This window comes from Plodia interpunctella, chromosome 11, assembly GCF_027563975.2.
Source record: "Plodia interpunctella isolate USDA-ARS_2022_Savannah chromosome 11, ilPloInte3.2, whole genome shotgun sequence".
Taxonomy (NCBI): Eukaryota; Metazoa; Arthropoda; class Insecta; order Lepidoptera; family Pyralidae; genus Plodia; species Plodia interpunctella.
In genome coordinates, this window is record NC_071304.1 from 2,882,010 (window position 1) to 2,892,513 (window position 10,504).

The following is a 10,504-nucleotide window of genomic DNA, read 5'->3' on the forward strand; positions in this document are numbered from 1 at the left end:
AGTAGGTATGCATTAACTTTTTTATGAGTAAGAAGGTAAGGTGAAAGTAAAGCTTTCCAAAATAATACAAAAAATAATTGCTCGCACATATATTTCTATTTAAATATGACTATTTTATTTATAATTCCCACTCAATGTCATTTACACAATAGTTATAATACAAGCAGATCGATATATCACAGTACGCGTAAAAATTCACAATATGCGAAAATAAATGTATCCTATTCACAAAATGCTAACTATTGTTGAACATGTAAATATATGTATTTGTTATCTATTTTATGCAAGCCTGGTAAAATTTGCCTTTGATGGGTCGGTTTTTGAATAAAATAAATTATGATAATTTTAACAGACTTTTGACAGAGTTGTTACAATTTATATTTAGATAAGTATAGTGCCTTATCCTAAAGTAGGTATTATAAAAGCAACACAGTAGGGATGGGCACAACTTTAAAAGAAGTACAATTTATACAATAACATTTATAATACACAATACCTATGCAATCCAATTAACAGCATCGTCTCAGAAATTCTGGATTTAATGAAGAGCAAGCGCCATTCTAAACTATAAACGATGTGGTCTAGACACAGGTTATTTCATAATTAATGCTGCACTATTAATTACTTTCGACATTTTATTTACAGAACACGGTTTAATTGTCGTTTTACCTTATACAAAACTATAAGCGATAATGAGCAACCAAATCAACTATATAAACCCAAAAATATGTATTTTTAAAACTCTTCCTGTACAGTCTGTCTATAAAAAGTATGACCAAAATTGATTGATAAACATCAAGTGTTACCATCCAAAAGGACACAGCGCCTTTATTGATTTTCCTCTATTTATAGAAATGCTGTATTTGATGACAACTGATAAGTTTTCTAGTTGTAATTAAGTGATCGCTTATAGATCGATAATAAGAAAACAGGGCACCTCTGCGTTAGGCTGAATGCGTTGTTAATCTAAAATGTCTGGTGTAGCCAGTCATTAAAATATTTACATTAATATACTGGAGTAACAGGTACTTATGTAATCTGTCAATCGAATACGATTATCGATATTCCGTATAATATTTTTGACAACAACATGGCATCTAATTAAAATAAGATTGAGAGTTCTAATAACATGTTAATATAATGATTATTTTATTACACATTCAACAAATAACACAATATTATTCCCTCTGATATGTTACCTCTTTTAGAGGAATCAATTCTAAATCATTCAACCCAAACTGAATATCCAATTAGTTTATCTATCCACCATCTCATTTGGATCAATCAATATTTATTTACTTATTAAAATGACAAACATTTCTTTGGTTAGTTAATACTGTCCCATTTGTACTAAAGCAAAATTGTATACAATTTTATTTAATTTGTACATCAAATATAAGTTTGTCTTTCTTCTTTCTTCAAAGCATATATGCACGTCCATAAATTAGGAAATTTGACTAATAAAATAACACTCTCAAATAACAACTGGTTTTATAACTACATAATTTGACAATATTGCAAACAAATTGGAAATGGCTTATATCTTTATAACCACATAACATTCCAGCCAATCAAAATATAAAATGTGCAACATGCTTCAATGCCTGTCACCAGCTTAAGACTTAGTCGTGCATATTCCAAGTATATGATTTTATTATATCTCAAGCAGCTCAAATCCTGAACATACCAAAACAAGATCTACAAAGCCTTTTCTCACACGTTATACTCTCCTGTGGCATTCATCGCACCGTCCACAAGTGACAATAACTCCAGAAGCATACATCAAATCCACCTTTCACATGCCAAATTCATTACTGACATCTTTATTTCGCTCGAAATAAAACTCTTGATTTATAGAATGATGGGTTGTCGATACTATCAGAATGATCATTTTATTTATCACTCTACTGCACGGTATAGGCGCATTTGTCATGCGCGCCGGTGCACTCCACACTGGGCCTGTGTGTGGAGTCCCAGATCCCTGGTCCGCAGCGTTGGCACATACCCACCAGGGTGCACGGGATCCGGACCAGCTGACGGAACTGGTGGAGGAGCCCGCGAGCCTTCCGTAAAATTAGGCGTCCGTCCATATACATAGCTGTAAAGATAGAGATATAAAGATATGTTTCAATACAATAGGTGGCAAGCAATATGATTAGAATTTAATTTTATAAAAGGAATTGGAAAAGAATGTAGGGAACTCAGAATCTTCTGTAATTACGTCACGAACAACGCAACCGCATCGAGTTTAGACGTTTCATTAGTCTAGATAACACTTTCCGTCAATCCATCTTCTTTTTCCTTCTACTCCTTTCCTTCTTTATTCTCTTACTCCTTTTACGCGTTCACCTTTCTTCCCAGACCGCTCACCATTTCTTTAGATGGGTAAACTACCCTAATATTATTTTTTAAACTAACCACCTTAGAGTCGCCGTTTTACAATGCAACGTTTTAGAAAATTCATGTTCCATACCTAGCGAGCTGAAATGTAGCAGCATCTCATCGGTGTTGAGGTCCTGCGCGATGACGTCATCGGCGTAGACCGCGATGATGGCCAGGCACAGGAACAGATGGAAGTAGTCCGTCTGGTAGTTGGCCCAGCACGCTTCCCACATGCGGAGCGCTACCGCCTCCGTGAATTCGCGTTTGAAACATCTGTGAAGATACAAATTAAAATTGGTATTAGAAGAGACCAAGAAACAAAAACAAAGAGCAAAAAGCCTTATATACACCATATCTATTACTCATCTATAAGTTGTGTAACGATCTGCGCGGCGCTCTAAGACCGACGAAAAGCGGTTCCGCCATGGATCCCTTACCGACCTTATCGAACGAAAAACATTTGATACCCACGAACCCAATGGGGCACTTCTCTCGAATTCGTCCGTGGAAGAGTAAAAACCTCTACAATGATTTCGCTACTTACAGAAGTATCCAACGATGACAAAACAGCATTTCCATGGCGTCCACGTGCTTCTCTAGGTGTTTGTAGAAATCTGGCAGCATCAACCGTATCAATTCACGTAGGTAACTCTGCAAGTTAACGTGAAAAACACATATTTATCTTGATTTTTGATGTAAAGCAATCAAAAAATAAATTCTAAAGGCATGTGATCTACCCGACCAAGATACGGAATTATATAACATCCAATTCATCATATATTTAGTCTAAATCCATTAGTTAATAATGATCACATCACCCCAACAATGTTAAGCTCTTTGACCTTTCCAGGACAAATGTTGATCTCCTTGACTCTCACAGATAACAAATCCCTTCCAAAATGAATAATATCGCAGGATAATCCAGCTAGACCGATCCTTTGCTAAAATTATGTAAATCATAGAGGGTACATAACTTTTGCCATTTAAATAACGAGCCATGTGGGCTTAATAGGGCGTACTTTATAACAGCAGAAAACTCGATGGTCTGTTTATTTTTCATGTAATTTATCCGGTCGTTCTGAATCTCAAGAGAATATTTTGTTGTCGTACCTATCTAAATAGGTTCTCTTTCGTCCTCCTTCCTTCCTATTCTTCGTCTTTTTCAGGTAACGTTAAATGTTACAGTAATTGATAACGGTTTTCCTTCTCGCTCGAAGATAAATATATCGTCAGGGATCTTTCATTTTCTCCCAGTCCGCTTTCTTACTTTTTTACTCAGCACGGCCTTCAGTATCTTTTGTTGTTACTTGACAGTTCATTGGCAAACTGATGTGCTATTACATCCTTGGCTTTACATTATTATTCAAATCCGCAACATTTCAAATTATTCTGTGGTCAGAAGACATTGTATTGATGTCAGAAAGTTTGTTGACGTAAATTACCTCCTCCTAAGGAGCTCGTGAGTCAGTCAGTTAATTGAACTGTTTACTGCATCCATGACTCACTAAGCTGAGCATTCTTACAGTCTACAATAAGCGAGGCATTATCAATGAAAAATCGAAAGTCCGGATGTTACAAATGGAAGTTCTCCAAAATTTCATCCATAATCATGGAAGTTCTTCAAGTTTTGTACAAAATCTATCTCTCCGAAATGCATTTAATGCAAGTAAATGAAATTGTATATTCATCGCATTGGTTGTGACCAGCTTACGCTTCCTCTCAGCAGTGATCTTTCCGAAATTCCAGTAATTTATGGCTTTGAGAATCACATAATTTTGAATCACAGTTAAGAAAGCCAGTGAAGTCTAGTTTCTGAATAAACCATTGATTTTAAGCACGCGTGGAAGGTCCAACTTTGCATTTATTTTTTTTTATTGAAAAAGTCATATTTTAAAAGTTAAGACATCTTACGAGGTTATTGTCCATGTCGTTGTCGGTGGGTGTGCATACGAAGATGGCCCTCTGCATCAGCCCTACGAAGCACCAAAATGCTTCAGCTTCGCACTGTATCTCACATAATACCGGTGCCAATAGGTCGCTCATGCCCTGGGTGTACCTGCACAAGCAAAAGGCGTTATTTAAAGTTTTTTTTAAGATTTGATTGAGCTTATTACTGTCCAAGATCTCGAAAAACATTCTTCTGGTTTTGCGAAAGGTCCAACTGGTGAAATTTAGTAATTGGTGCCCTTCTAGCGTCTAATATCATCACAGTATAAAATCTACTTATAGTGCTTTTTTCTTGGTCGAGCCTAGTGCCTACTTAAATTCTCATCAATGAAAAACCCAAAAACTATTTTTGGCTGAATCATAAACTAAAAACTGTGTATTAGTAAGTATGCGTAATAAAAAAACAGCACAATACAGCATGCTCATATTACTACTACATTGTTTGTACCGATTGTTGAATGAATGTTTGTAGTTTCTGACTTAAAACACAAGAAATTCAAAGTAGTACGTGACAATAGTCCTATTGAACGCAGATATTTATAGAAGCAAAACGTTACTGTTGATGTCGACAACGTATCGATTTATTTATATTTAATCTCACCCACTTACAGAAAGCATTCTAGATCTTAATTCAAAGAAGTCGTGAAGAAAATTGGCTACCTTAATGAAATGTGTGCTTCATACCGCTTTATTGTTAAAAATTAATTGAGAGTGAAATTACGAATCTTGGCCTTGAGAGACTACTTACTAAATGTTTTGTCCAATTAATACGTTTTCCTCATAAATTTTATTTTTCTCCAAATTTTTCAATTACTTCATTATAATATTTACTTCAAAGAAACTTAGAAAAAAGCAAAGTAGAGTTACTACTCTACTAGTACCACTCAAAAGTGCCACTCAAAGTAGTATTACTATACTCACCCCAAAACCGGGTTATAAACAGCGTAATTCAACAAAATGTTCTTCATTAGCTCTACATTGTAATTGTTTTCACCAGCGAAGAACGGATTCCCTCTATCAGTTCTTATTACATCCTTCTCTATGACGCATTGAACTGTCTTCCAAAACACCGCATGCTGCTCAGGCGTCATCTTCTCCAACCTTCTTCGCGTTATTTCCTCATATTCCCTTGTTCTAATTTGCAGTATTATTTCCCTTTCATCATACGTTGAATTATACGGATAGCAGTGCAACAAGAATGGCCACACCTCCCTCCTCAGTTCCTTATCAAGACCTCCGAAAAATATGCATTTCCTCAGAAACAGATCGTCTTCGATAACTCCTTTGCTGTTCATGATTTTCCCATAGAACAGTTCGGGGGTGATTTTCGGAGGTTTGCCTTCTTCGGGATGCTGTTCCGATTTTTGTACCTCGGGACGGCAGACCATGAAATGACGATAAGGTAAGTTTGGTTCCTCTGACCCTGAGAAAGTATTGAAATGTAAATTTACCGTTTAGGTACTAACAACAGGCCAACTGATTAATGAAGAATCGCAGAGAACGGGCATACCTGGCGTCAGTTTAATGTTATGCAGCAGGGAATGCCACCGATGTAGGACTTGCGCTAGGTGGTCTAACCCCCCATGGTGGAAGTGTAGAATCTTATACTGCGACTCCCGGGAAGCTACCACCAGCTGCCCGCAAGTGCAGTTGTCGTCGTTGAAGAACAGTCGCAGTGAGCGCATCTGGCTCAAGTCCACCGAAAACCTGTAATTGCAAACTGCGTAAGTAATATTGTCGCGCCTAAACTCTGGTAAATAGGAATAATAAGCAGAAAATCATAAGAATTCATCAGTCTGGCTGGATATTTAAGTGTTTTAAAGTAATGGTATTATAATTAGTGATGGTTAATTTGATGACTGTTTAGCTGCTGCTGCTGAACTACCGACAATATCGATAGCATAACGCAAGCTTTCTATCGGTCTTTGTATAAGTCTTTAGAGCGACCTATGTCCAACTTGTTGTGGCTAAGATGATGAGAATGAGCGGTAGTTGTATCGATATTTCCTATCAGTCGGCATCACTTTTATTTCCTATTAAATTCCTTTTGTTATTCACGACACAAGGTATGGGACAGCTTTTTATATTACAATTTTATCAACGCTTTGATTTATGCGGGATTTCTTTTGTTACATTTACTTTTATTTAATACCTCTGCTGGATAGTCCTATCTTTTTCAACGCCATTGTTCACGTTGTTCCCATATTTAATTGCAGTTTTATCAACGTTTTCATTTTTCGGGACATATTTATATTTTCTTTTATTTAACAGAACTGCTGAATAGGGTTCTCAGTTTCAACGCCATCCTTCAATGCCCTGTGCTTCACTAATCTCATTGCCCTATGTAAATAATATAGTAAATGCTTAAAATATAAATACAAACACGTAAGTAAACGATTTCTCTTATCCGGTTAATCCGGTTCACTAGACAAGAAATTGCACAAGCTATTTTTATTAACAGAAGATGACACGTTGAATGTGCAACAATGTTCAGACACAAAATATCCTGTCATCATATTGCAAGACTAGCTATTGTCCCGGGTATTCACTGCAGTAAGTCTTATGTTTGTCTTACTGATTACTATTAGACACAACTCTTGATGGAAAAAAACTATTTGGCAGCCAATCCCGTAACAAAGAGTCTACTAAATCTCTAAGGAAAATATATAATTTTACCTAATTTCAGTTAAAGTTTCTTTTATTTTATGGCAAAATTATAAATAGATATTATCAGGTTTCCTGGACATGTTTGTCGATGTGTATAGTTAGAAGCGAGTCCTAGAAAGTCAAAGGTCACGGTTTAATATTCGAAAACCGCCGCAGTTTTGATATAATATGAACCGCTGCGAGAGCAATACCAGGCAATACTCGGATTCCGAAGTGTCGAGAAATGTTCTACAGAATGTTCTATTAAGCTCCATTACTTGCGAAACGCCTTGGGCGAGTTTAAATGTCAAGCTCAATGAGATTTTTGGTAGGTGATTTTAAAAAAATCCTATTATTTGATAAATTAAAAAAAATGGAAGGGAGGGACTTCTACTTACGTTCACTAAAATCCATCTTGGAGATCCATTGATGGAACTTTTTAATATTTCTACTAGCTTTTGTCCGCGTGAATTTCCCACGGTAACAGTTTGTCCGGGATGAAAGGAACCCTATGTCCTTCTACATACTTCAAACATTGAGTGAAGCAAACGTTGAGTGAAGAGGTAACAAACTTCTATCACATTTATATAACATTAGGACGTATTATGTTACCATTAGACAATTATCACCGGACGAGGATTTTTTATTATATTAGAGACAAAAACAACCCGTCTGTAGATACCAGTATATGTCCGTCATAAATCCTGCAAATTATACGAGCCCCGGGTTGGACATGGGATCTTACGAGTGGGCGGCCAAAGTAATGATGTTATTATATGTCAGAAAATCCTCCAGTCCGTAAATCTTCCTGGCTCAGAGATTAAAAGTACAACCTCTGAGCCAGTTTTTACGGAAATTAATTATAAGTACTTATTACATAAACATCGATACATTTTTGTGGTAGGACCACTTGAGAATTGATGTTTGACAATTTAAAAAGTTAAAACCATGGATTAAATAAGTTCTAAGGAGTACCTACTAATTCCATGGTTAAAACACACTTATGTTTTGTCTCTTTCTGTCTGAAGTGACAAAACATGTGTTTTAACCATGGAATTAGTACCTACTCCATACAAAGTACCTACTAATTCCAAGGTTTTAACTTTTTTATGAATAACGGGGATAATCTGTCTACAGACTTGCATATTATAGGTTCGACGTATGATTTCTGATGATACAGTAACACTATCGGCCAAGATATTGCTTAGTTGTGGCGATTGCCAACGAATTCCAACCGCACCAGTCATCGTGGTAGAACCTTCATTTTCTGAAGGGTGGGTAAGCATAGAAAAAGTATAATGTTTTATACGAGTTAATAGAAAAGTAATAGAAATGAGGAAATATTTTTAAGTTGGTGCTAATTTCGAAGACGTGACATCTAAGTAACAGCAAAATAAATTGGCACAATAAACAAGACGAGCATTTCTACTTATCGCACAGCGGTTCCTGGGGTAACTGTGTGCTATTAACACTTCCGATGCTATGACCTACTTAGTTGGTATACATATTTACAATAGTCTAGCGAACTTAGGTTCATGAGGTTATCATTTCAATAGTAATACACCAATAAATTAAGATCTATAGAGATTTTGAAATTTACTAGACATGCGACATATTATTTTTAATTACTGATAAATTAAGCACTTAATTAACATCTATTAGGAAGGTCAGAGCATTGGGCAAATGGCTGATGATTTCATAACATGTAAATAAGAATAAAAGATTTAGTAAATTACCTTCGACATTTCATAGGCAATCGTCGCTGCGGCACAGGTGAGCTATGCACGCTATCTGGAAACACCAAGTTGTGCTTTAAAGCCAGGAATTCTGGTGTGCTCATCCAATTGGGATTCCCCTCATCACAAGAACTCATCGACAATGACCTTATAAACTTGTCCCCCGAAATGGAATCGGGAGTAAGGTCCACGTTCTCAATATTGGGGTTGGCGATAGTTATATTTACAGAAGTCATAGATTGTGACCGAACATGTTTGTCATTAAATACTTCATCTTTAGATTCGTCCTTTTCAAAGCTACTAAATACGTTATCTTTTGTTGAGTCTATTGATTTCACGGTCGGCTTAGAGCTCGACGATAACTCGTCCTGTGTTGTGTCATTCTGCGTATATCTGGTGTCGGACGATTTAACGCTTAATTTGTCAGAGTTAGAGTTAAGACTAGTAGTTTCTGATGAATCGGAGAATGCATTTTCGTTGTTAGCATCCACTTTCGTCGCCTTGATTTCGCGTCGAGGTTTCGGTATTTCTTTAGGAGTCGCAGACTTATTCACTACACATCCAATTTCGTCGCTAGGACTAGTTTCTACTGCGGAAGGGCATCTCCGCAGCGTGGAATTGGGTATCCAATTTAGAAAGAGCGTTGGCCGTTTTGTGTTATTATGTTGGTCAGTGAATACCTTGGTGGTTACTGTAAGGTACCCAGGATAATGGATGATGTCGAGTTCGTGGCGAGCAATGGTCGGCGGATGCACGCACACGTTGTTCTTGCAAAACAGTATTTCGTTGTCGACGTAATCGTGTGGCTCCTCGTTGTCATCGAACTCCAGCCCGAGGAAGTAGCTGGAGGCCCTCTTGATAAGTTCCGGCAGCGGCATGGTCACTGCACGTTCACATATCTTTTAAATAGTTTGTTTTGGGTTTATTTGTGGTCTCGCGCGCGACAGTTTCGTCCGAGCACCGTGCGTGCACTATGCGCATGTAAACACCTACTCTGTGATAACGAGTATTGATCCGCGGCGAGTGCCGGTACGACGTCACAGCTGAGCCACGCCATGCCAAACTGAACGCTTGTTATTACATGCTTTTGTTACGGGATCGATTTATGCTAATAGGGGTAATAGGGCGATGCTTAATGATTTGAAGAATCTGGTAACCCCACGATTAAGATAGAGGTAATAAAAACTTCGTTACCCGAAATTCATGAACGAACTATACCTATTTATTTACATAAAGTGTAGTCCTATTAGTTGCATAAGAACTAGGTACAATACTTAACTTACCAATAACTACAATACAGTGCCATACTAAGGTAAGCCCTATGAGATAATGTGATAGAAGTATTTACATTTTTGCATGTATTTCCATTCCGCACATATTACTAACCTAGGTAGATATACACAATACGCGAATGTGTGGAAGGAGTCGCCAAAACGTGGCGAAGACAGAGGCCTGCAATGCTATAGATCGTCCGCCCGTACGCATATGTAGGTGAAGCTACCTTAGGTACCTGGCTTAAACGTACGGGTCAATTTAAGTACCTATAGGATTTGTACTTTGCGCGTCCGGGGATATCAATGACGATATCAAGGCTCACATAGCTGCTGGTGTTATTTGCTACCCCAAAACCCGGTCAGGCTGAAAGGACGGGTCTACAAATCATAATCATAATCAATATTACATAACATTACAATCCATAATAAGACTTGTTCTATATGGCAGTGAAACTTGGCCGGTGCTCGAGCGGCACAAAAGAGAGTTATGGCAGAGCGCTCTCTAGCTAGTCACGGAGA

General features: G+C 37.3%; 2 protein-coding genes across 3 annotated transcripts in view; both read right to left on the reverse strand.

Moving 5' to 3' along the window:
- krimp (krimper) overlaps positions 1 to 7,079 on the reverse strand; it is a 228,711-nt gene extending 221,632 nt beyond the window's left edge. The window contains exon 1 of the mRNA XM_053751794.1: positions 7,075 to 7,079. Within this exon, the coding sequence (XP_053607769.1) occupies positions 7,075 to 7,076 (2 nt within the window). The 5' untranslated portion in view covers positions 7,077 to 7,079. The remainder of the gene's footprint in view (positions 1 to 7,074) is intronic.
- On the reverse strand, positions 75 to 9,716 carry TBC1D16 (TBC1 domain family member 16). 2 transcript variants are annotated; one of them, XR_008405111.2, is made up of 8 exons: positions 8,712 to 9,716; positions 5,840 to 6,036; positions 5,251 to 5,752; positions 4,294 to 4,438; positions 2,927 to 3,033; positions 2,474 to 2,655; positions 743 to 2,098; positions 75 to 532 (listed from the first exon to the last, which is right to left on the reverse strand). XR_008405111.2 is itself a non-coding variant. In XM_053751792.2 (7 exons), exons 1-7 carry the CDS (start codon positions 9,587 to 9,589, stop codon positions 1,905 to 1,907), a joined length of 2,205 nt encoding a protein of 734 aa, XP_053607767.1. In that variant the 5' UTR covers positions 9,590 to 9,716; the 3' UTR covers positions 75 to 1,904. The 2 variants fall into 2 exon arrangements, 1 of the variants encoding a protein (XP_053607767.1); XM_053751792.2 differs by having other exon boundaries at positions 75 to 2,098.
- Between the last annotated feature and the right edge of the window lie 788 nt (positions 9,717 to 10,504).

Coding starts and splice junctions, on each gene's coding strand:
- TBC1D16 (XM_053751792.2), bottom strand. CDS start 9,589: ATGCCGCTGCCGGAACTTATCAAGAGGGCCTCCAGCTACTTCCTCGGG. Junction 6,037..8,711: donor TTGCCTATGAAATGTCGAAG/GTAATTTACTAA, acceptor TTGCAATTACAG/GTTTTCGGTGGACTTGAGCC. Junction 2,656..2,926: donor TGTCATCGTTGGATACTTCT/GTAAGTAGCGAA, acceptor GTATCTTCACAG/ATGTTTCAAACGCGAATTCA.